This window comes from Xiphophorus couchianus, chromosome 5, assembly GCF_001444195.1.
Source record: "Xiphophorus couchianus chromosome 5, X_couchianus-1.0, whole genome shotgun sequence".
NCBI classification, from domain to species: Eukaryota; Metazoa; Chordata; class Actinopteri; order Cyprinodontiformes; family Poeciliidae; genus Xiphophorus; species Xiphophorus couchianus.
This window is the reverse complement of record NC_040232.1, coordinates 1730656-1755594: the sequence shown is the minus strand read 5'-3', so window position 1 is coordinate 1755594 and position 24939 is coordinate 1730656. Positions and strand designations below refer to the sequence as shown.

The 24939-nt window shown below is 43.4% G+C and overlaps 3 protein-coding genes across 9 annotated transcripts in view; 1 reads left to right on the top strand and 2 right to left on the bottom strand.

The window, feature by feature from the left end:
- The window catches only part of LOC114144289 (microtubule-associated tumor suppressor 1 homolog), a 43396-nt gene extending 36634 nt beyond the window's left edge, over positions 1-6762 (bottom strand). For 2 of the 5 annotated variants that reach the window (XM_028016950.1, XM_028016948.1), the window contains exon 1: positions 2301-2586. The gene's annotated coding sequence lies outside the window, so the exon portion shown is untranslated. Of the gene's footprint in view, positions 1-2300; positions 2593-6628 lie in introns of those variants that run through there. The other 3 variants (XM_028016946.1, XM_028016949.1, XM_028016945.1) reach the window with 3 other exon arrangements.
- A 1267-nt stretch (positions 6763-8029) lies between these two features.
- mtmr7b (myotubularin related protein 7b) lies at positions 8030-14635 on the top strand. 3 transcript variants are annotated; one of them, XM_028016957.1, is made up of 14 exons: positions 8030-8330; positions 8944-9069; positions 10165-10327; positions 10519-10676; positions 11173-11301; positions 11414-11548; positions 11610-11742; positions 11845-11954; positions 12075-12200; positions 12274-12323; positions 12443-12643; positions 12736-12870; positions 12950-13076; positions 13811-14635. In XM_028016957.1, the coding sequence occupies exons 1-14, from the start codon at positions 8295-8297 to the stop codon at positions 14099-14101; spliced, it is 1920 nt and encodes a 639-aa protein (XP_027872758.1). In that variant the 5' UTR covers positions 8030-8294; the 3' UTR covers positions 14102-14635. The 3 variants fall into 3 exon arrangements, with proteins under 3 accessions (XP_027872758.1, XP_027872760.1, XP_027872759.1); XM_028016959.1 differs by having other exon boundaries at positions 12950-13113; positions 13811-13972; XM_028016958.1 differs by having other exon boundaries at positions 12950-13200; positions 13811-13972.
- Positions 14636-15498: 863 nt separating this feature from the next.
- On the bottom strand, positions 15499-19516 carry pmm2 (phosphomannomutase 2). The gene is made up of 8 exons (XM_028016990.1): positions 19251-19516; positions 17699-17810; positions 17541-17617; positions 17374-17465; positions 16847-16946; positions 16678-16753; positions 16481-16596; positions 15499-15780 (listed from the first exon to the last, which is right to left on the bottom strand). Exons 1-8 carry the CDS (start codon positions 19323-19325, stop codon positions 15676-15678), a joined length of 753 nt encoding a protein of 250 aa, XP_027872791.1. The 5' UTR covers positions 19326-19516; the 3' UTR covers positions 15499-15675.
- Positions 19517-24939: the final 5423 nt, after the last annotated feature.

The following is a 24939-nucleotide window of genomic DNA, read 5'->3' as shown; positions in this document are numbered from 1 at the left end:
ACCATTAGGCCCTCCCTCAAGAAGAGCAGCACAGTACGCAGGACCTGCAGAATCATTAACTCCCAGAATGGAGTCCAAGGATAGTCATCCTCCAGAAGACCTGCCCCACCCATGGCCTTATTTAAAACATTTCTTTTAAATAACTGGGTCAAAAAACGCTTCCTGGAGATTCCAATGCCGCCTTTGCCTTCCCCGAAAGCATGAAATTTTATCTTTCAAAAATTCACCATCAAATTTGAAAAAACTTATTGACGTAAGTTAAGTTGCTAAACGCTATCGATGTTAAATTAATTTGTGTTAGTGAAGTTTTATGTAATCTTAGCAAGCTTTTTGTTGAACTCGACTGCAGTAAATAAATACGATTACTGTATATTGTTATAAGCTAGCATGAACTTGCAAGTAACAGCATTGCTCATTAAAATGGTACATTACTGATTTATTAAAACTAAATACGATAGGTACACTTAATGACATTATATAAGCCGTTAGGTATTATGGTCGGCAAGTACTTTTACTTTTAATACTTAAGTAGTTTTAAAAGCTTGTACTTTCTTACTTTTACTTAAGTAAAATAATAATGTGGTACTTTGACTTTTACTTGAGTAAATTTTTGTCTGTGTATTTGTACTTTTACTTAAGTACATTGTATGAGTACTTTCTCCACCACTGATGTAGACACAAACCAAACTGGACGGTTGGAACAAACAGGGAAATTTAACTGCAGTACCACCATTCAACCCAAAGAGGGCAGCACTGAGACGGTTTTAGGCAAAATATTGCAGAATTTTACAAAATTACAAGAAAATGTCACAATTTTCACAGAAACATAAAGAGAAAACTTTTAGGAACAAATTTAGACATTTATCAGCAACACAAGGTTCATTTCTAGAGTTTGATTCCTCTTTAGCTAGTAGTGCCACTCAATTCCAGTCCTCAGGCCCCCCTGCTCTGCTGCATGTTTTAGCTGTACCCCTATCTCAGAACAGCTGATCCAAATGATTGCATTACCTGTTCTGCAGCCATCAAGTACTGCAGAAGCCTGTTAATCACTCATAGATTCAATCCAGGTGTGTGGCAGCAGGGAAACACCTAAAACATGCAGGGCCGGGGGCCTGAGGACCGGAATTGAGAAGCACTGAGCTAGAGGAACATGGCTGCTTTCCAGACCAGATGAGTCGAGCAACATGGATGAAAACACCAATCAGAAGCATTAAAACACACACACACCCACCTACACACACACCGACCCAGACCCGATCCGACTGATTAATTCATGTAGCCGCTCGGCTCACTGCTTCGTGTTTCAGGATCTGCTGCATCACGTTCCGTCTCCAGGAAACGACGTAGCAACGCTGCTGACACAGCTGGAGCAGCTACCGTGGCAACGGGGCTGATCCGTCATCCAAAGAGAGAGGAAGGATGTGTGTCGCTCATAGCAACCAGCGCCTCAAGCAGGGGCGACTGCCGACGCAGCAAAACTCTGAATGAGGTCAGAGGTCAGAGGTCAGGCTGAAACCAAACATCTGAAAACAAGAAAAACTGTCAGAACCACCAGAACCAGAAAGAGCCATCTGAACCTCTAGAACCAATCAGAACCGGTCCCTGAAGACCGAGGACTCGTCTGGAGGACGGGTCAGTCCAACCTGCAGCGGTTCTGTTCCTCTGGGTCACAGGTCCCAATCTATTTTTACATTTCCATCGAGAATCTGTGACATGAGCGATGAACCCACCAGAACCTCCTGGTTCTGACCCTCTCTGTGACCCGTTAAATCTCTGTGTTCTGAACGGACCGGGCCTCAGGTTCTGCTGCTGGAACATGGTAGTGGCAGCATCATGCAGTGGGGACGCTGCATGATGCTTTACGCTTCAGCTCCATGTGAACCAGAACCAGAACCATAAATTATGGCGATAAACGATAATGCTGTCATTTATAGATGATTTTTAATGATAATAATAATTTCATTTCTAAGGAACATTTTTGACTGGAAGAGTTTTTAAATATCCACAATAAATAAACAACCAAAACATTAACATGGATTATGATTCAGTTTCGACAGGCAGGACTTTCTAAAGGCGCAAACTATTTTATCCTGAACGTTTCCGACATTAAAGAGGAGAATCATCTACATTATTGATTTCATTTTAGTTTACCATCCGATTTATTGCTTAGTCAGAACCATCATCAGTCCAACCAGAACTTCCTGAACATCCAGAACTTCAACCGCAGAACAGCTGGGTCTCCAGAAACACACACACACACACACACACACTCTGTAACTGTTGCCGCAGTCGTAACTTACTCCTCTGGCTCCTTCTGAAAGCAGAAAAAACAGATCCAGTAGCAAACAATTCCTCCAGCTGGTCAGACTGGGACAGACTGGGAGGAACTGGGAGGAACTGGGACGCTGGTCCTCACACTCCGCGCTGCGCGATCAGGCGTTATGCGTGACCCATCGCTGCTGCGTTTTCCCATCCAGGCGGAGGGAGGAGGAGGGATCCTGCAGTAAACACAAATCTGCTGCTTCTGGCACAGGACTACGGCAAGAGGGGAGGGACATTCCTCTACAGCAACCGCAGGGCTGGGGGGGCAGAGGGGGTTCTGGCCCAGATCCTCCTCCAGAGCGGAGCTGCTCCGTTCTGTTCAGCATCAGAAGCAGAAACCTAAACATGTAATCTGATGCAGCGCGGGCCGAGCCAGGCAGCCAATCAGAGGCCGGCTCAGATTACTGTCAGGCAGCCAATCAGAGGCCGGCTCAGATTACTGAGGAACTTTAAAGCTGCGGCTGGCCTCCCCGGTAACATAATGACTGCTCACGTGCGACCTCCTGAACGACACGACCCTCACGTCATCCGCCTGGAATCGCTTCACAGGAAAACATCCAAACATGGGAAAGTCGGATAAAAACTGATGAGTTCACGTTTCAGACGCTGGGCCAACTCCGGGCCGCCAGAGCAGAAACGGGTCACCGCCGTCAACAAACCGCCAGCTCCCATAAAACACAGAAGTTTAATATCAGAAACTGAACGTGTTCATGTATGGCTGAAATAGATCATATTATCAATTAGTTACTCATCAAATTTGTGTTAAAGGGGGCGCTGTGGAGGTGCAGGGGCAAAGGTCCAACCAGGTGTTTTGCACAGCTGAATGGTTGCCATGGAGATTAAAGGATTTCTCAAACATGCATGAAAGAATCAAAGAAACACTCCAGGTTTGTTCTTGATGAGAGAATAATTTTATAACGAAAAGATTAAAACAGCTGATTTCACACCGTAGTGCCCCTTTAAAGACATAGCTTTGAATTTTAAAACCTTCTTAGACTTTTAACCTCTAAGAAGTTGGAGGAAGCTGAAGACCTCTAACCTGTCAGATTTAAAAGTCTGAAAAACTACAACAAAGTTTGGTTCTGATGTGACAAAATGTCAAAACAAGTTGACATAAACAGCATCAACTCTTCTGTGCACGAAAGCAGACAGCAAGTTAGAGTCTTAATATACGAGTTTCATGCTCTCTTTGTTTTCTGCAGTGGGAGACGGGTTGATGGTGCAACGTCTGAACAAAATAATCTGATTAAAATCTCCTTTTAATTTGATTTGATTCATCATCCTGGTAAATTAAATGTTAGACTTGAGGAACCAGAGCAGCACATCGGGGGGCAGAGGACGTGTTTCTACATGCAAAAGCTGCCGGTTGACTAACTGCAGGAAAACTCCTGAAACATTTATCCAAGAAGTTTGTGTCTGAAACATTTGGAGCAACAAACGTTTCCCTGAGTGAGAGAAAGTCTGGAAACTCTGACTAAATGAGATTCTCTAATCAGCTCCAGCTGTATGTGTGGGAATGTTTTCTGTCATGATAACGAGTCTACCTTAAGAGTCCATGCTTTACCCTGAGGGTCAAAGGTCACATGTCCGCTGCACAAACTCTCCAATAAAACTAAGGAAATGGTGCCCCAGTTTTCTGCTCCCCTGATGCCTTCACTGAGTCCTGGAAACAACAGAGCAGCTGAAAACAACCGGCAACCAGTTGGAGGAGAGGAAGGTGTGTGGGTGAGAGTCCATGCCAGCATCCATCTGCTACTTCAACCAAAATAACTAAACTGAGTTAAATCTCTCAATTATTCCCTTCCAGCCAGACATCTTAAGATATTTTAAAGCGGTCCGGATCATGAGCTCGCTGGGAGTTTTTCTTTGAATTTTCTTTGATTTTCACTAATTTTTATTAATTTTTTATTAATTATTAATTAAGTTTTTACAACACCTGATCATTTTCAGATAAATGTTTTCTGTTATACCTCTCAACTCTAATCTATAAATGATCAACTATACAACTTTTAACTATCAAAAAGAAGCACAATTTATATTGTTTTACTGTCTTCTTTGGATGGGTTACTGAAATTAATTTTGTTATGCAAATCTCGTTATAGCGAGTTTTATATCTTATTTATTTCCTAGCTCTGGCAGGTCACCGGACATGCTAGCACCATGGCTACATATTAGACATTTTACCATAATAATGGCTACCTGGTAAAAACGGTTACAATAAATAAAAGTATTGTTGCAGATAATTTAAACACACCACCATTTTAAAACTATATTGTCTCCAACTGCCATTTAGCTGCTAAATGCTGCATGTGGCTAAGAGCTAACTGCAATTTTCACATTATAGAGATTATGTCCATTAGCCTGTTAGCAAAACTTTATTGGACCTTTTATCATAACTTCTCTCTGGTAACAACAGTTACATTAAATAAAAGTAATGTTGCAGATTATTTAACATCATCCACTTTATTAAAACTATTTTCTTCTCGACCAACTGCCTTTTAGCTGCTAAATGCTACGTGTGGCTAACAGCTAGGTGCTAGCTAAGTCATTTGCATTTTTCCGGTTTGTAGCACAAAGGCTCCATGTTATAACTCTTAATAATATAAGATTTGTACAGTGAAACATACCAATGATTAAAGTGGGAGTGAAAAGGGTCACAAAAAGAACTGAGCTACCAAAAGCTAACAGCTAGCAGAGCTAAAGGCTCCGTTTTAGCTTTGGTAGTTTTTTCTCATGGATTAAGCTGGTGTTCAGTTAAACTTCAAACAAATCCATGGCTCAACTTTTTTGAGAAATAAGTTCAGAGTAGAAACAGGTTTACGTGACTGAACCTGCGGTCAAACTGTGGTTGTGGTTAAAGAGGTTAAACTGTCACTGAGGCTTAAAGCCGCAGGAAAAAATCCCATCAGAGCAGCTAGTGTTGTTTTAGTGAGTGTTTATGGATGATAGAAGAAATGAAAAGCAGTTACTGATTAAATCCCAGCAACAAGTCTGAGCAGAGCGCAGCTTTCAGCTCCACGCTGACATCCAGACACAAAAATGCCAATTATGACGAGCCGGAGAGCACAATCACAACTTCACCAAGGAGTGGCTGCATCAGACGAGGCTGTTCTGCTTTAACGGGACAATCTGCAAGAACAGGAAACGTCCGCAGGCTTTAATCTGTGGTGAAAACTAAAATGAAATAAGATCAGCCAAATCCAGAGGAGATTTATTAAAGCTAAACCCAGCAGCAGACTTTATGGACAAAACTGGGTGGGATTGTTTAATCCAAAACTAGTTTCTTTCATATTAAAATAATTATGTTCTCTTTTTAAGGAGAAAACATTTTCAAATCGAACATCTAAAACAACTTGACACATATTTGTCCATATTTTTCTGTGGGATCAGATGATAGCATAAGTCAGGGTTAAATTATATGTTATCAAGCTAAAATATGGATCAATGCATTGCATTTTATTAGTAAGAAATAAACTGTAAAACAAAGTCAGGACTTAAAAATATTAATGAGGATAAAGATATGTATTATTATACAAGACTTATTTAAGGAAGAATGAAGATGGCGACTTAAAAAAACTGAATATAGAAGCAAAAATATGTCAATATTTCAAAGAATAAAAAGTAAATGTTGAAAGAAACTTCCCAGATTAAACCCTCTGCCAGCAAAGAGCTGAGAGAAGCATAAGGAGCCTGGTCTATGTTTACAGCTGAGTCTCAGAAAAATCTGCAACACTAAAAACTCATTCATAACAACACAGCCTCCAGCAGCGGACAAATCCATTACAGTTTCTCTTTTTCTCTTCAGGCTGAAATGACTGAGGAGCCACTCAGGGGCAGCTAGAGGTTCTGAAAGTGTTTCCTGAGAGCCACAGAGTCTTACTTAATCCTGGCCAGGCCTGCGGGATGATGCAGAGGACAACCTGTTATGTAACACCCAGAATGCAGCAGCAGCACAAATGTCCATCACACACAGGGACAGGGTGCTGCAGACACAGTGGACAGAGAGAGGACACCTGGCCTGTAGCTGCAGGTAACCGGGCACAGCGCAGTGCATCTCATCCATTAAAGAAACCGCATCAAAGTTGTTCTGTTTACAGAAATATTAAAAAGATGCTAATCAAAAACTTCTCAGGTTCACAAAAATACATTAAAAATATTTACCCTGCTATAAAACTGCAGCAGCTGCTTCCTCGGTGGAAAATCTGCTGTTTCTTAGCAGCTTCGCGATGTTTAACCTCAGTAAAAATAAATCATTTCTCCATCTTGTTTCTAATAAACAGTAAAATCCCGCAGTCAGTACACCTACCGTCTGCTGCAGCAGGAGCCACGCAACCTGCAGCCTCCACCTGGACTCCACAGGAACCAGACTCTTCACGTTTCCACCAGTAATCCTCCGACCCAGCCGAACCGCGCTCCCAGGTCGGCCCAGCTGGTTCCGGTGGATGACGGCGATCACCGGAGGAGTCCTCGGGTCTCATCGGCTGGCAGCCAATCAGTGAAGTGGACCGGTCACCCACTCACATGGCTCACGCACTATATATATTGGCGGAGGAATACCTGATGAAAAAATACTTATCTTTTTAACTTCGTCTGTATGATATAAAACGGACAGTTAAACTGTCATTTTAATATGATTTTATTTTATTTATTTATTTATTTTGCTTTAATGTGTTTTATTAATCGTGCTCCTCGTGTGTTGGGTTAATTTTATAACGGATTAGATTCAGTAATCAGAAATACACAAATAAAATCAACTTTACTGCGTCTGACCAGCTTTACCAGTAGTTATAATAGTGACTACTGCCACCTAGAGGCCGAAGAAAGACTAACAGCTGGATGTCCTGAAAGCGTCCCGTTACATTTCCTCACATTGTTCAGGTCCTATCACAGCTTCACACTGACATGTTAAGTCACTTTAAAGTTTTGCCGCATTTTTTAATTGTTTAGCATGATTATTCATTTTTATTCCGTTTTTTTTTTTTGTCAGAAGGCATGAAGATAAGAGAAATTCCTGCTTTTGATATGGTTTTAATTGTATTTGATAATATCCATCCCCTCCCACTATTCAGACTTAAACACAATTTAGAAATTATAATACTGATATTATAATATATAACACTGACAATGTGTAGTTTAATAATATGATAATTATGTATCATATGCCAGCTTATATATAATATGTGATATAATAAAAATCACTTATATTAATATAATCAGTATGTTTTTATACGTTTCAAAGGAAGAAAAGTTAAAACAGAACCGGGAAGCATTAGAACCAAAATACAAATCAAAATTGGTCAATTCTGATCTGTATTTTAAATGAACCGATTCTTTATTGTAACATTTAATGAATTTATTTGTCATTATTATTTAATGTTTGTTGCATTGTTATGTCGTAGCACAAGCTTCAGCGTTTAATAATGCATCAGAGCGCAGGTGAACGAGTGTAAACTACCAGCATAAGCTAAAGGGATACAGGGAAGACTTTCAAAATAAAGACTGTAATACGCAGAACTGCAACCTTTTTCTATAATAATTCGTTATATTATAAATATTTTGTGTATAAAAAAACGTCCATGTGTAGAAAACACCTTTTCAGGTGCACTTCCTCAGCTGATGACGCCTGGAAGCGATTATATACATCTTATATTTACAGCTGACATTTATTTTGAAAATCTGTGACGGATGTTAGCGCTGTAACGGTCCTGAACGTGACATCAGAGTGTCCGGTCAGAGGCAGGGGCTGACCCGAGTACCGACAGAGGAATCGGTACCAGCGGGCCCGCTGTCAGTCGGCTCATCCGAACAAAGACGAGACACGGAGGGGCGGGAATGATGGACAGGATTCCCGGGCAGGGTTGGAGCAGCAGCGGCGGGAAATACGGCTCTGTTCTCGGTGTGAATGTGGGAATTTAACCGCTGACGAAGACAAGGCATCAGGCTGCTGTTCCTCTCCATCTCCTCCATCTTGGATGTTAGTGATGATGGAGCACATCCGAACCCCCAAGGTAGGTCCACGGACTCGCTGCTTCTTCTCTCTCGGTGACATTTGATCTGTTTACCTGCCGGGTCCTGACCAGGAGGACGGTTCCTTTAAATCATCGTCCAGTCTGGACCCTGACATTCCTCATTTTAGGAATACATATTAGGAATAGCAGGAGAATTTAACGCAATGTCCGATAATGGATTCATGTGGTGAAACCTTCCGTTAAAAATAAAAATGTTTTTCTCAGGTAAGATGCTTTTCTGTCAGGCAGACATCCCATAATACTCCTCATAATGCCAGGCATGATGTCTGCCTGACATTATGTGGTGTCAGGTAGACATCCCATAATGTCAGGGAGACATTATGGGATGTCTGCCAGTGATCCTCCATCATGATGCTGCTTTGTTCTGGAAGACTCTGTTTCCCTTCTTCAGGACCAATTCTTATCGTCCATCCGTCCATATTCATCCATACATTCATCCATCTTTTCATCCATCTACCTGTCCGTCAGTGAACTTCCTGTATGACCAGTGAACTTCCTGTATGACCAGTGAACTTCCTGTATGACCAGTGAACTTCCTGTATGACCAGTGAACTTCCTGTGTGACCAGTGAACTTCCTGTGTGCCCTATCAGGTGGAGAACGTCCGTCTGCTGGAGCGTTCTTCGGGCCAGAGGACAGCCGCCGTGGGAACACTCTACCTGTCTGCCACTCACACCATCTTTGTGGAGAACAACCCAGAGACCCGTAGGGAGACATGGGTAAGACCTGTTCCGGTTCTGATCCGGTACTCCTCCTGGAGCAGTTCTCTTCTGTTCTGCCTGACCTACTTTTTCTGTTTGGGTTTCCCAGCACAGCTGGAAGGAAATCAGGAGGATGTTTAGGGCAAAATAACATTCCCAATAAAGATACATACTATTAGATTCCCCTATTGATTTAAAAATAAATAGATGCAAATAATTGCATATTTTAATTTTATTTATTTTATTTTTATGAATTTGTTTTAATTGAATTTTTAAAAGTTTAAAAGAAATTTACTGAACATTATTTAATGAGACATTTATATATTTGATCATATATTTATTTAAAGGGACAATATTCTGTGTTTTCCAGGCACAAAGGGCCATTTTATAGCATAATCGAGTATGTTACCTTCAGTTGTTCTAGAAATTCTATATACATCAACTATGACTTAAGAAATCTAACTTTGTAATTTCTGGAGCCGAGTGAGGGAGTCACAGAGAAGCGCTGCTCTGTGGAGATGAAGCTTGTTAGCCTGGAAACTGCAGCTCAGAGGAGGAGCTGCGCCCTGAAGGCGGAGCTTGATCCACCCAGGCGTTTTGCACATAGTTGCCATGGAGATTAAAAGATTTCTCAGACATGCATGAAAGAATTGAAGCAAAACTCCAGGTTGGGTTTTGATGAGGGAATTACATTATAACATGATGCAACGCTCTAAAGAGTCAAGTTCACATAATACTGCCCCTTTAATTTTGTCCCTTTTGCCTTTCCATACACCTTATGGATGACATCACTGAAAATCATGTTGTGACCCCTGGCAGTCCCGACCCCCAGTTTGGGAACCCCTGGTTTAGCTGACACTTTGGTGTTCTAACTGGACCTTTCTAAGCATGAAACCAGGTGATCCGTCTCCATGGCAACGGGTGCGCCATGTTGAACGCAGACTGCGTCAAGCTGGATCGGAACCAGAGAACCGACCATGTTTGTTGTTTTCGCTGCAGCAGGAAGTGATTGTCTAACATCCCAGAACCGATGAGTCGGCGCCGCTGACTTCCCGTTTCTGCAAACGCTGTGTGCGTGTGTGTGTTGTGTGTGTGTGTGTGTGTGTGTTTCAGGTTCTGCACAGCATGGTCTGCTGCGTGGAGCGACCGCCGACCACGCCCACAGGAAGTCCTCTCGTCCTGCGCTGCAAGGACTTTCGGGTCTTCCAGCTCCTCTTCCCGCTGGAGCGTGACTGTCTGGAGGTCCATGCCTCCCTGACCCGTTTGTCCCGACCCGGTGAGTGTCCGTCCGGGTTCGGCCCGATCCGGCTTCCTGTTCTCCGTCCCAGCAGCCAGAACTTTCCCTGGTTCTTCTGGGTTTCTGAAAGTCTGGATCAGAACGGTTGATGAAGAAGTCCTGGTGACATCTGGCTGGCAGGACGGAGTACAGCTGACTCGACCCGGCTGACCTTTGACCTTTCCTCTCAGTGCGGTACAGCGAGCTCTACTGCCTGTCCTTCAACCCGAACGCCAACAAGGAGGAGCGCGAGGAATCCTGGAGCTTCATCGACCTGAACGCCGACTACAGGAGGATGGGCGTTCCCAACAACCTGTGGGTCGCCACGGCAGCCAACAGCGAGTACCGGGTCAGCAGAACCAGAACCCCGCAGCTGCTCTCGCATCAGCACAGAGAAGCTCATAGATCAGAGGTTCTGATTCCAGAACCAATAAGAACAAACCGGGTCAAATTGTAATTTTACACAAACACGTTCTTTCCAAAATGAAAAATAGATTTTGATGAATTTTGATAAAACAATAAATATCAGCTGCTTGGTCAGAAGTGGAACTAAATGGGTTTTAGTCCAGAACCATGAATCTGATCTGCAGAGAGGATGTTTAACATGTCAACACGTCGCTGGTTTATTATCCACATGGAGTCAGATTTCCTGTAAACAGCTGATGAAACCTGAACTCAGTATGATAAAACTGAAACTGGGCCTGTCACTAATAAAAACTAAACTAAAACTGAACAATATTTAACTAATAAACACCAGCAAACACACCAAGATTAGAACTCGTGATTGCCAGCATGTCTCTGATTCCAGGTGTGTGTGTGTGTGTGTGTGTGTGTGTGTGCTGCAGGTGTGTGACACGTACCCCGCTGAGCTGTTTGTCCCAAAGTCGGCCACGCCTGCCGTCATCGTGGGCAGCTCCAGGTTCAGGAGCCGAGGTCGCTTCCCGGCTCTGTCCTACTTTCACCAGGACACGCTGGTCAGTGGCGCGCACACACACACACACACACACACACACACACACACACACACACACACACACACACACATACACACGTTCAGCATCAGCAGCTGCGTGTTGCCCCCTGCAGGCGGCGGTGTGTCGGTGCAGCCAGCCGCTGTCGGGGTTTAGTGGCCGCTGCCAGGAGGACGAGCTGATGCTGCAGGCCGTGATGAAGGCCAACCCAGGAAGTGAGTTCATCTATGTGGTGGACACCCGGCCCAAGGTAACACACACACTCACACTCACACACACTGTGAGGGCCGCTACAGCCTGTGTGTGTCCAGCTGAACGCCATGGCGAACCGCGCGGCGGGGAAGGGCTACGAGAGCGAGGACCACTACTCCAACATCCGGCTCCTCTTCATCGGCATCGAGAACATCCACGTGATGAGGAGCAGCCAGCAGAAGATCCTGGACGGTGCGTGGCGCTCTGCCGGCGTCGTCGCAGCGCTCTGCCGGTGTCGTCGCAGCGCTCTGCCGGCCCTCACATAGCGCTGCTCTTCTTCTTCTCCTGCTGCAGTGGGGGAGATGCGCGCGCTGTCCATGACCGACTTCCTGTGGGGGCTGGAGAGCTCCGGCTGGCTGAAACACATCAAGGCGGTTCTGGACGCCGGCGTCTTCATCGCCAAGGTCTGAATTAACCAATAAGGAGAGGGTGTGGATACCTCCATCATCTCACTCAGTTTTACTCTATATCCTCTGGTTCTGACCCAGTCCTGGTTCTGACCCGGTCCGCGTCTCTCTGTCCAGGCCGTGGCGGATGAAGGCGTCAGCGTTCTGGTCCACTGCTCAGACGGGTGGGACCGGACGGCCCAGGCCTGCTCTGTGGCCAGCATCCTGCTCGACCCGTTCTACAGAACCATCAGAGGATTCATGGTACCGGTCCGAATCCCATTGGCTCCAGTAATATCCTGGAACTCCTCCTCCTCATCCCCTTTTTCTCCTCCAGGTGCTGATCGAGAAGGACTGGGTCTCCTTTGGACACAAGTTCTCTCACAGGTCTGTGAGCCGAACCGGGTCAGGATCAGAACCAGGAAGTTCTAAAACCAGGACCGGATTCTTCCTGCCTGGTTCTGTCAGTACCCTGCGGGTAGCTCTCAGTGTGTGGCCCTCCGCAGGTACGCCCACCTGGACGGCGACCCGAAGGAGGTGTCCCCGGTCCTGGACCAGTTCCTGGAGTGTGTGTGGCAGCTGTCGGAGCAGTTCCCCTGCGCCTTCCAGTTCAACGAGCGCTTCCTGGTGGCCGTCCACTCCCACGTCTACTCCTGCCAGTACGGCACCTTCCTGGGCAACAGTGAGAAGGAGCGCCGGGACATGAGGTACCTCCGGGCTCGCCCAGGTCCACCCACGCTGTGGTTCCTGGTGGTTCTGGAACCGGTTCGGTTCACAGCGGTTCTGCTCTGGTCTCCAGGCTCCGTGAGCGCAGCCACTCGGTGTGGCCCCAGCTGTGGTCGGAGCGGTCCCGGTTCTCCAACCCGCTCTACAAGGACGAGCTGAGCCAGAGTCAGGGCGTGCTGAGGCCCAACACCTCCCCCTACTGCTTCAAGTGAGGAACTGCGGCTCGGCCTGAAGCGTTACTGTCTGAATGGATGGAGCGGCGGGTTAACGCTGCTGCTTCTCTCCAGGATGTGGAAAGGCCTCTACAGCCACCTGGAGAAGGCCACGCCCCCTCGACAGTCACCTGCTGACTTCCTGTCTGCCGTCAGGGAGGAGTCCCAGCAGCTGGAGGAGGAGCTGACCAATCAGCAGGAGGTACCGGCCGGAGGGACCGCCCACCACTCCGAACAAGGCATACAGCACACAAACGCACCTTTAACTAGGACACTGAGCTTCAGCATGGGCAACAGTCAGAAGCCGGCAGCTGGACCCGGACCAGGTTTTCAAAATAAAGTTCAATTTGTTTTAGCAGTGAAAAAATATCTGAATGGATAAAACAATGAAATCTAGCATCCAAGTTCTCATTAATACACACTGAAGTACTCTGAATCATTTTTAGAAGAAATTCATTTAAAAACACGCATAATTATTTCACTCTATTTATTTAGGAAAACCAGAACGTTGCAAAACGCTAAACTGATGAGTCTGATTTTTTACTGACATCCAATTTTTTACAAGTGATCATTTATGCTACCAATCAAACACGCAGAAGAACATAGCCGTCTCCTGGCAGTAAAGATGGCCGCCACAGCAATCTGCTTACGGCAGTAAAGATGGCCGCCACAGCAATCTCCTTACGGCAGTAAAGATGGCCGCCACAGCATTCTGTTTATGGCAGTAAAGATGGCCGCCTAAACGGTACCAGGACAGCAACTGTTTCTCAAATAGGGTCTAGTTCTGGTGTTCATGATTCTAGCAGGTTCTCATGCTGGTACCATCTGATCAGCCAGGTTCTGTTGGGTTTTTAAAGAACATGTATGGTTCTGACTGATTCTGTTCCTCTAGTGTAGTTCTGATAGTAGAACCTCTGTGTGTGTTCCTGTCTGCAGAGGCTGGCGGCGCTCACAGGGGAACCAATCAGGTGGGAGAAGACAGCGGTGGCGCGGAGGAGCAGTAGCTGCCTCTCCGTCACACACAGCGGGCCGGACCCGCCCACCCGCTACTCTGGACCAATTGGCAGCTCTCAGCCAGCCAATCAGAGGGCTCAGAAAGTAGACTCCGCCCCCTCTGGGTCACCGAGGAGTCCGGACGTGGAGGACGACCTGGAGTCGGGCGTGGCCGACCTCAGCAGCCGCTCGTCCTGTGGTGGTGAAGACAGCAAGGACCCGGAGCTGGACTGAGGCTGTCCACGCTGCTGCCCGACTGGAAATATGGGAAAACCAGAACCGGACCACTGGATCCGGGTCAGAATCCACCCCTCACATAAATTGGTCAACTGGTGCTGCTTTACTGGTTTAGATAAATGTATTCGCTCCATTGTGGGCGGAGTTAACTCACAGCAACGCTTCAGATCTGAATCAGTCTCCATGGCAACAGAGCCAGATATGTTCCTCTACGGATCCTACAGGACGGCTAAACCCGGCTCACAGAGAAACAGCCCATAATATGAACCCGAGATCACCATGGAGACGGAACCACCAGAGATCACCATGGAGACGGAAACTGCTGGTTCCTCACGGCTTTGATTGGTGGTTTTATTTAAAACTGTAAAAGTTTTCACAGCCCAGTGGACCAGATCTACATCTACAGATCTATGTTTGCAGATATATGCCAGTAGCTCTATGTCTGTAGATTTATATATGTTGCTCTATGTTGTGGTTTCAGAATAAAAGCTCAGATTCTCAGCTCCTTGGAAAACCTGGAGCTGGACTCAATTCACGTCTCCATGGCAACTCACTGCTGTAGTTTCTGCCTGCACCAACAACTCTGAGGACATGAAGACCTGGACCCGCCTCTTCTTCAGAACCCGGACCGGTGGTTGGTTTTGTATCACCGACATTAAACGATCAATAAAGTTCTAATGAAGCTCTGATGTTCAAACGGAGATCTTCTCCAGAATGAATGATCCAGAGTGACTGGACAGAACCAGAACCATCAGAACCACCCCAGATCCTCCTCACTACAACAGCAGAACCAGGTCAGAGGTGAAAGTTGCATCACGTCAGGAGGAGCGGCCAGCAGACACGGTGACCTGGGTCGGACCGCCGCCGGGTCGGACCGTTCTGCGTCGGTCAGAAAACAAACTGATCGATGAGCAAAAATCTCTCTGGTTCCAGAACCACAGAACCCATTTAAAAGTTCAGGTTCTTTGACAGAACCGGTTCCTGCTGCACCGCAAGCCCTACAGATACCGACTACCCTGCACAGATCCGGGCTCAGATACAGAACCAGAACCAGACAGTCCAAATGTAACCTGACATGAACTGATCCGAGGAGTCGCTGTTAATCATCCATGGTGTTCCTCAAGGTTCCATTGTTGTCCCACTTTTATTATAAATTAAACAGTAAAACCATCTGAAGGAAACCTTAAGTATAAATTTATATTTTAGATTGAAAAGTTTCTTCTGCCTGAAAACCAGAGACATTTAGATGACTTTTATCATCTCTTTGCTTTTTAGTCATTTTAAATTCAGTTTTTTCTTTATTGAGAATGTTTTGGAAATAATTGTTAATGCGACCAAAACCTTCTGGAGGAACCGGGAGGTTCTGGAGAAGAACCCAGAACCGAAAACAGAAGCATTATTTCCTGTTTTATTGAGTTTCCAGCTGTTACAGTTCAGGAACATCAGACCAGGTTTCCCAGCTGGTTCCGACCACCGGACCGGACCAGAGAAATAAAAAAAGCTAAAATCTTCTGCATGTTCTCAGCCAGCGTCCAGGACCAGACGGTCCAGTTCAGGCTGCATCGCCCCCTTCAGGAGAAGAAGAGTTCCTGGCAGAGGCGCTGCGTCTCCTCGGGACTCGACACCTCGTGGCCGATGGTCCGCGGGTCGCTGTAGATCTCAAAGTCGTTTCCTCCCTGCAGGGGAGCAAGGAGCAGCAGGAGGTTAGGGGTTTTGCTGCGGAACTGGACCGGTCCAAACCGGACGACCAGAACAGAATTATAAACTAGAAAATATCATTCAAATTTACATTTTTCATAGATTAGAATCTAAATGTTTCAGCTCCTTCACTCTGAACCCCCCCCCCCCCCCCCCCAAAAAAAAACCAAAAAGACATTCAGAATCTGCAGAGGTTCTGGTTCTGATTCCACAGAACCCAGCAGCAGAACATTCTGGAGAGGCTTAAAGCAGTTGTACTACATACAAAACCTGCACATGGCGGTGGCAGCATTATGCTGTGGGAAGATGGGTGGTGTTCTGATGGTTTAGATCAGCACAGGGTTAGGATGGCCTAGTCAAAGTTCAGAATTAGATTCAGTGTGTGGACTTTCTGAGCTGCTGAAGAGAAACAGCAGCAGTTTGGTCTGCAGAGCTTTGACCATAAAGGCACGCCACACTTTTCAGATTTTTGTTTTTAAAAATGTTCAATCATTTTTCGTTCTGTTGGTCTTAAACTTCGAAGCTCAATAAGATCCGTCAGAGTCGGTTTGAAGAAATGACAACACGCTTCTTAATTAGTAGTTATGCTCCAAATGTTGAAGCTGTTCCTGCAACGCCTTCAGATCGAACTGGGTCAGACCTGAACCGGATCGGACCGGATCAGCTCAGGGTTCTCACCGGTTTGGTTTTGTCTCCAAAGAAGTGGACAGTTGAGTAGTTGTCCTTGTCCACGATGTCCAGGCAGTAGCGCTTGTCCCAGCCGTCAGGGAAAACATCGAAGCTGATCTGCCCTCCTGCAGAGGAACAACCGGATCGTCAGCCAATCCGGATCGGGTCACCAGAAACCGGCCCGGATCGGTGGGCAGTGGACTCACCGATGGAAAACGAAAGCCCCTTCCCTCTGAACTCCTCCTTCAGCACAGAAACAAACTTCTCCCGGATCTTCTCTCTCTGCAGGTAAAGCACAAGCTGCTTTACGCTGCCGCACCAGCGAGAACAGCGGCATGAAGCAGCTGAATTCTGGGAAACGCATGCGGTTCTGACCTGGTCCAGCTCGTAGAACTCCTGGCGCTCCTCCTGGCTGCAGCTGCGTCCGATCGGAGAGACGTTCAGCATCCCATTCCGGAATTCGATGAACGTACCTCTGAGGAGAAAGGCTAACCATTAGCTTCCACTGGCTAACTGTCAGCTTCCATTTCTGCGCCGCTCCATCAGAAACAACCAATCAGAACCAGGGGAGGGGCTTGGCGTTGTCAATCAGGCTTGTGTATGCTCACCTTTGGTCTCTGCTATTTTGCAGCATTTTCCCAGCGAGAAGTTAATTCTCTCTGCAGGACCATAGCATGGAATGAACTCCTGAGCTACACTACAGCTAGTTCACTAATAGTTTGCCATGAATGCTAAGGCTAGTTAGCATAGCCACTGAAGACAGAGGATAAAACAGTTTCCTGGAATGGTAACTTGAAAAATCAGGGAAAAAAACAAAACAGAAACTGTCATCAAGCATTAAAATATCTATATAAATATTTACATAAATGTCTCATCAGAACCGGGTTGGTTTGGGTCGGTACCTTTTCCTGGGCAGCTGGATCTTGGCCATGTAGTTCAGACAGAAGTTGATGAAATCCTGCAGCAGCTCTTCTCCCATGTGGGCCTGGATAGACTGAGAGACAAACGACACAGTTAGCTTCCCCAGTTAGCGCCCCCTGGAGGACATTTTGTGCACCAGGTGACTCACCTGGATGGAGTGCAGCTGTCCGTGTCTGTACGCCACCAGGCCATTCTCGGCGAACACATAGTCTGATTTCTGGATGACTGAGACGGAAAAACAGGAAGTCAAACCCAGAACGGCTAAACCTTCACCTCTGACCCCACTGAGCTCCTCCTCCTCCTCACCGTCGTCTCCCAGCTGCTCCTTGATCTTACTGAGGTCTGAGCCACCAACCACACCGACCCGAACCCGAGTCCTCAGTTTCTCCAGGAACGCCTTCATGTCTGGAGTCACTCTCTGGAAACACAGACAAACACCAGGGGGCGCTCTCATAAGCTGACAGCTAGTAGAACAGGCCATGTTTAATGTAAAATGCAGTGGGTGGGGCTTGGAGGTGGAGGCGGGGTCAGTGATTAAAGGGGCAGGTTTCCATGTTTTCCAGGCACGTATTGCCATTTTAGAGCACATTCATGTGGCCATATTAACTTCAGTTGTTATAAAAATTCTATATACATCAAATATGACTTTGTAATTTCTGGAGCCGAGTGAGGGAGTCGCAGAGAAGCGCTGCTCTGTGAAGTTGAAGCTTGTTAGCCTGGAAACTGCAGCTCAGAGGAGGAGCAGCGCCCTGAAGGCGGAGCTAGGTCCACCCAGGCGTTTTGCACATGGTTGCCATGGAGATTAAAGGATTTCTCAAACATGCATGAAAAAATCAAAGCAAAACTCCAAGTTGGGTTTTGATGAGGGAATTACATAACATGATGCAACGCTCTAAAAAGTAAAATTTATACAATAGTTGCTCTTTAGGACAATAAAACCCTCACAAACAGAAAAGTTGAATAATAATAAAAAGTTAATATTTGTTGTTGTGAGTGAGAAACTGTCTCACTCCAGTAATTTCTAATAGGTTTCATGTCAAAGAATGAAAGCTGCTGCAGGTTTAGCGCAGAGAGATTTTGTTTTGTTAATGTACTTTTCTGGATGAAAAGAGGTGAAAGGTGTCCTAATTCTTACCAGCTGTATTTATTTACAACATTTCCTCTAAAAACCATCAAGCTGCTCGGATGTTTCTGATAATCTGTAGGCAGAACACAAAGGGCTGGGACTCATTAATGCTACTTTACAAGTATAACAGTCTTGTCAGAAGTTATTTTATTAATCTTGGTGTTAAAACAAGCAGTCTTTAATAAACTAACAAAGAGACACTGGTCTAGTACTTCTTTACTAGACCAGGTTTCAGCAGTTAGCAGGATGCTAGCGGAAATAAATGGAAACTGGGGCTTTTGGGTCGAACTCATAATTAATAAACACATGCTTTTTATTGATTGATCATATGACAGCAGTTTAAAATGACTAAACAGCCACATATTTAAGGGCAAAACTAAATGTTTTTAGCTAAACGATATGATGGGGTTTTAAAAAAACTACAAGGGAGTTCAGTTTTTGTGTTCCGCCAGATACTTCCTGTTACATGTAGACGCTAGTAAACCGTTCCCTGTTTGAAGAAGCCATTATAAAGATAAATAATAGAAAACATGAAACATACTTATTTAAAATTTTGTTTAAATAAGTTTATGTAAACAGCGTGAGTTTAGCTTTTTAACGGAACCAAGTGTGTATTATGTTTCCCGGAAGCTCATCAACAGGCGGACAGAGTCGGGACGTGGAGCCGGAAGTCACTCTAGCATCTGCGACGTGTTTCTATGAACGTAGGTGTTTGTTTGTTTGTTTGTTTACCTGTCTCGCGGCCGTCAACGTGCCATCTACATCAAAGAGGCATAGCGTGCTCGTGTCCGCGGTGTTCTGGCTCATTCTGTCCCTCCGGTCAATCTGCTCCCTGCTGCCCGGGGCGCGCGGCTGCGTGCGGCTCTCAGTGATGCTGTGATTTCCCCGCCGGCTCGATTCGGCTCGGCCCAGAGCTACATGCCAGGACTCAGACTCGGTGACAAACTGCAGGAAAATGTGCGGATCAGCTCCTCCTGTGTGGGAGCTTCCAGCCAATGGAAGTGCTCCTCGAAGCGGCGTCACGTGACGACACTGGGGCGTTGAGTCAGCGTCATTTGGGTCGAGCAAAACCGAACATTGTCTTCTTCTTCTTCTTCTTTAGATTTTAACGGCAGCTTGCATCCAATTATGTTGCACTACTGCCCTCTATTGACTCCTACTACCTACTCCTCAAAGACTCTTAAAAATCCCAGTGTCTTTTAAAAAACGAAAAATCTTCTTTTTCCCCTCAATATTATTCAGCTGATCGATCACCTTGTCAAATTTCAATTCCCTACTAACACCTAGTTCTGTTTTTAATAATCTTCTGTGACTTTCGTATTTCCTACATTTAATCAAAACATGTTCCACTGTTTCTACTTCATCACACCATCTACATAAACCAGTAAGGTGTTTCCTCATCTTAAAAAGAGTTCCGTTTAGGAAACTATGCCCAGTTCGTATTCTATTTATAATTATCTCTTCCCTCCTGTTTAATCCTCTGATCCTTTCTACATCGACTGTATTTTGTATTCTAAATAAATGTCTTCCTTTAATTTCATTTACCCACCTATCTTCCCATATCTTCTTGCATTCTTTCCAAATTATACTTTTGCCTTCAGATTTAGATAACTTTATTTGCATAACAATATCATCTTGTTTAATTGTCTCCTTCGCCAGCTTGTCTGCTCTTTCATTCCCCATAATACCTACATGAGCAGGAGTCCAGAATAATACAACATTTTTATTTTGTTCACAGATCCTATGATGAACCGCCATAATCTCATATAAAATATTTTGATGATTTTTTGTACGTCCCTTTCCGATACTCGTCAACGCAGATAGAGAGTCACTACAAACTATTATTTTATTCCTATTAGTTTCCTCCACCCCTTCTAAAGCTACTAAAATAGCACCTAGTTCTACCGCAAACACACTCAAATAATCAGATGTTCTTTTTGAAATACTAATCTTTAATTCAGGAATCACTATGGCTATACTGGTTGCTTCACTTTTAGGGTCTTTCGACCCATCCGTATAAATTTGCAAATATTCAATATATTTATTCTGCATGTGATTATAAAATTCTTGGCAAGTATCTAATGTGTTCCTTTTCCTAATATTTGTTAGTGTTCTGTCTACATTAATATATTTCCAAGTCCATGTCGGTCTCAAAGGCCACAATACAGTTGGACTAAATTCCTTATAATATACATTAAAAATTTTCGCTCTATTATCCCCAACCCACCCAAAACTATCCATTTGTTTCTTTCCTCTTTCCCAACACTCTCCTAATAATTTCTTAACCGGGTGATCTGCATTATGTCCTTTTAAACTTATCCAATAATTTACCATTAGCTGCTGTCTTCTAATGCATAATGGCATTTCTCCTGACTCTACTTGTAATGCACATATTGGTGTTGATTTAACTGCCCCTAAACATATTCTCATTGCTCGGGCTTGAATAACATCTAACTTTTTTAACCTAGTTTTAGCTGCTGATCCATACACCACACTCCCATAATCTATTCTTGATCTAATTAGAGACACATATATATTTTTAAGGGAATCGAAATTCGCACCCCATGTCAACCCAGCTAAACACCTCATAATGTTTAGAACCTTTTTAGTCTTCTCCATAATATGTTCTATGTGATTTCCCCAAGTTAGTTTCTTATCAAAAACTACTCCCAAAAAACGAAACCAATCAACCCTTTCTAACTCTTTCCCATATAAACACAACTTTTTATCAACCCCTATTTTTTTATTTGTGAAAAACATTACTTTTGTCTTTTCAATTGAAAATGTAAAGCCCCACTCTACTCCCCACTTACCCACTTTATCTATACCTTCCTGTATTTTAACAATAAGATGGTCCACATTTCTTCCCTTTTTCCATAATGCTCCATCATCAGCAAAAAGTGACTTACCAAAACCAATGGATATTTCTTTAAAAATATCGTTGATCATAACTGAAAATAATGTCGGACTTACCACACTACCTTGAGGGGTTCCATTTTCTATTTTACATATTTCCGAAAACTGACATCCTATTTTAACTTGAATATTTCTATCCCTTAAAAAATCCCATAACCAATTAAACATATTACCTCCTATACCTATCTGATGTAATTTAATCAGTAACCCTTCCCTCCATAACATATCATATGCTTTCTCCACATCAAAAAACACAGCAACAACAGTTTCTTTATTAATCTGAGCTTTTCTAATAACATCCTCTAAACATAAAATAGGATCCATTGTTCCTCTCCCTCTACGAAAACCACTCTGATACGGAGCAATTAAATGTTTTGACTCCAAATATTGTGTCAATCTCTCATTCACCATCCTTTCCATCAGTTTACACAGATTAGATGTTAAAGCTATTGGTCTGTAATTTACAGGGTTACTCTGATCTTTCCCAGGTTTCTTCAACGGAATAATAATAGCTTCTTTCCACTTACAAGGCAGTCTCCCCTCCTTCCAAATCTTATTGAATAAAATTAATAATTTATTTAAAACTTCCTCACTTACATGTTTTAACATAATATAACACACCTCATCCTTACCTGGAGCACTATTCCTAGTTCTATCCAAAGCTCTTTTTAGCTCTCCAATAGAGAAAGGATAATTCATCAGATCATTATTATTCTTCTTTCTTCTTAAGATTCCATCGTATTCCTTTTTAGTTCTCTCCCTTCCCTCCATTTCATTACCTAATAAATTTTTACCACTATGTATCTCCACAAATGTTCTCACTAACATATCAGCCTTTTCCTTGTCAGTTACAGCTACTATATCATTTTTATTTAGTATAGGATAACTCCATTCCCTTCTATCTCCTCCCATTTTTTTGATCATCCCCCAAACATCCCCTAGTTTTGTACTACTGCCAATTGTGTCACAGAAACCTCTCCAGTATTCTCTTTTTGTGCTCCTTATTGTTCTCCTGACTTTGGCTTGTGACTTTTTATATTCAATTAAATGTTGAAAATTATGAGACCTTTTAACCAATTTAAATGCTTTATTTCTTTCTCTAACTGCTTTCCTACACTCTTCATTCCACCATGGAACCAACTTTCTCCTATTTTTCCCTGATGTTTTTGGAATAGCCTCCTCTGCAGCAACTAAAATACCCTGACTAATCACTCGGTTCATACTTTCAATACTGTGATCATTTTGAACATTTAAAATGTTCCTATCACATAGGTTATAAAATACCTCCCAATTTGCTTTCTCAAATATCCACTTCCCTCCTATCATTTCAGGCCTATGCACCTGGCCCATCCTTATTTTGCTGATTATAATGTAGTGATCACTACCAAATGACTTATTTTTAACTTGCCAATCACATAGTGGAGCTAAACAGCTAGAAACAAATGTCAGATCTAGTACAGATTCCTTACCTGAATTTATATCAATTCTTGTCTTCTTTCCATTATTCAAGCAAACCAAATTATTACTATCTAGAAATTCTTCTAAAATGTTCCCATTATAATCTACTTTTTCACTACCCCATAATGAATGATGTGCATTAAAATCTCCACACCAAATAACATTTCCTTTCATATCCATCTCTTCAAGTTTACTTACCTCAAGCTTTTTACAAGGATTGTAAAAATTTAAAACCAACAGTACCTTCTCTTCCACCCATATTTCAGTTGCAACATACTCCAAATCTCCTTTTCTTCCAATAACTTTATACGGAATACCTTCTTTAATCAGAGAAAGACACCCTCCCCCATTTCCTTCTCCTCTATCATATCTAACTGCAATATATCCATCCAATTTGAAATCCAAAAAAGGCCTCAGCCAAGTTTCCTGTATACAAATTACATCAGGTTTTTCTTTTAATTCGTAAATAAACTGTTTAAAATCTTGCCCATTTGACAGAAGACTCCTCACATTCCATTGCAATATTGAGACTATCCTTCTTGACTTGCCTGACTACACAGTTCTCCCCTTATGTCCTCCCACCGAATATTCTTTAAGTCTAAACTATGGCATGCTGCCTTTACAATAATCTGAATCCTTTCCGTTTTTGATTTCACATCCGATGTTGCATTTATAACTCCTGCAATAAAAGTCACCATTTTCTTTTTTTCCTCTTCAATTTTCTTTTCAACCATTTCCATAATTTTTGAAATTACTTGCTTTTCTCCTGATAGAGATTTCTCAGTTTGTTTCTCTTTCTCAACTACTTTACACGCCTCTGCATACGTTACTTTCTGCGTAACTTTTGTTTTCTGTATCATTGATTGTCGTTTCATTACCTCGCATCCCCAAAAAGCGACACTGTGCTCTCCTCCACAACTACAGCACTTTGGTTTAACTCCAACTCCACATTTACCATATTCATGGTCTCCAGAACAACGGGCACATCTCCTTTTTCCTTTACACATTTTCCCAATATGGCCAAATTCCTGACAGTTGAAGCACCTCACTGGTTTGGGCACATATTCCCTGACACTAAATCTTATCAAGCCAAAGAAAACCTCCCTTGGCATTTCTTTTGTTTCAAACTCCAGCAACACAGTTTCTGTTTCAATCTTCTCTGTACCCCTTGTCATTCTTCCTGCTCCTTTTACTTCCTTGTTTCTTTCTTTCAGATTCTCAATTAATTCCTTCATATCAACACTTAACGGCACTCCTGTTATGATTCCTTTGCTTTCATTATTTCTTTTTTCACCCACTTTAACAACTGCTCTAATTTTGACTTTACACACCCATCCAAGCTTTTTTGCCTTTTCAACCTGACCTTCAGAATTACAGCCAATCAAAAGATTTCCGTCTCTCAGTACTTTAGCATGTTTAATTTCCCCAACATGTGTCTTAAGTGCTTTTGTTAGTTTAAGTGGATCAATCTTCTTGACTCCTTCTCCTTCATCAAATCTTATTATAATGTTCAGATTTTGTCTTTTTTGTGCTTCTTTTCCTTCCTCAATTCCTTCATTATCAGTGTCTTCAGTGCTTTCCTCATTTCCTTTTTTTCTCTTTCTTTCAGCAGCGCTGCTTCTTTCCACCCTTTCCCACCAATTCCCACTCTTTATCTTCATTCCGACCACTCCTTCCTTCCTCGTCACTCCATACTATTACAGTCACTTCTTTCCAAATCCAACGTCGTCATGTTCCGAATTAAGTCGCATTTAACCAAACCGAACATTGGTTGAGAAAGATCATATTTATGTAGCATTTTTAAAGCAAACTTTTTGTTCCTTTTTATTTTATCTCCTCGGTAGTAAACAAAAAATATTAAAATTTTATTGAAATCAATAAAATAGTCTGATTCTTGTAGAAAACGGACCAATAAATTATAGCGTATATATCAGACAAAAACGTTTTCTTCATGATTACATTAGTACAAAACAATGTGAAACAAAATTGAGGGGCAGATAGTTTTTTCTCATTTGGGCTGCATGGTAGTAGAAGCAGATTGATAATT

Bases quoted from the DNA above. Each gene is read 5' to 3' on its own strand.
- mtmr7b (XM_028016957.1), top strand. From the start codon at position 8,295: ATGTTAGTGATGATGGAGCACATCCGAACCCCCAAG. The intron at 11,302-11,413 runs GTCAGTGGCGCG...TGCCCCCTGCAG, and splicing joins ACTTTCACCAGGACACGCTG to GCGGCGGTGTGTCGGTGCAG. The intron at 11,549-11,609 runs GTAACACACACA...GTGTGTGTCCAG, and splicing joins TGGTGGACACCCGGCCCAAG to CTGAACGCCATGGCGAACCG.
- pmm2 (XM_028016990.1), bottom strand. From the start codon at position 19,325: ATGAGCCAGAACACCGCGGACACGAGCACGCTATGCCTCTTTGATGTA. The intron at 17,618-17,698 runs GTGAGGAGGAGG...TTTCCGTCTCAG, and splicing joins GGAGCAGCTGGGAGACGACG to TCATCCAGAAATCAGACTAT. The intron at 15,781-16,480 runs GTGAGAACCCTG...GCTCCCCTGCAG, and splicing joins TTGGAGACAAAACCAAACCG to GGAGGAAACGACTTTGAGAT.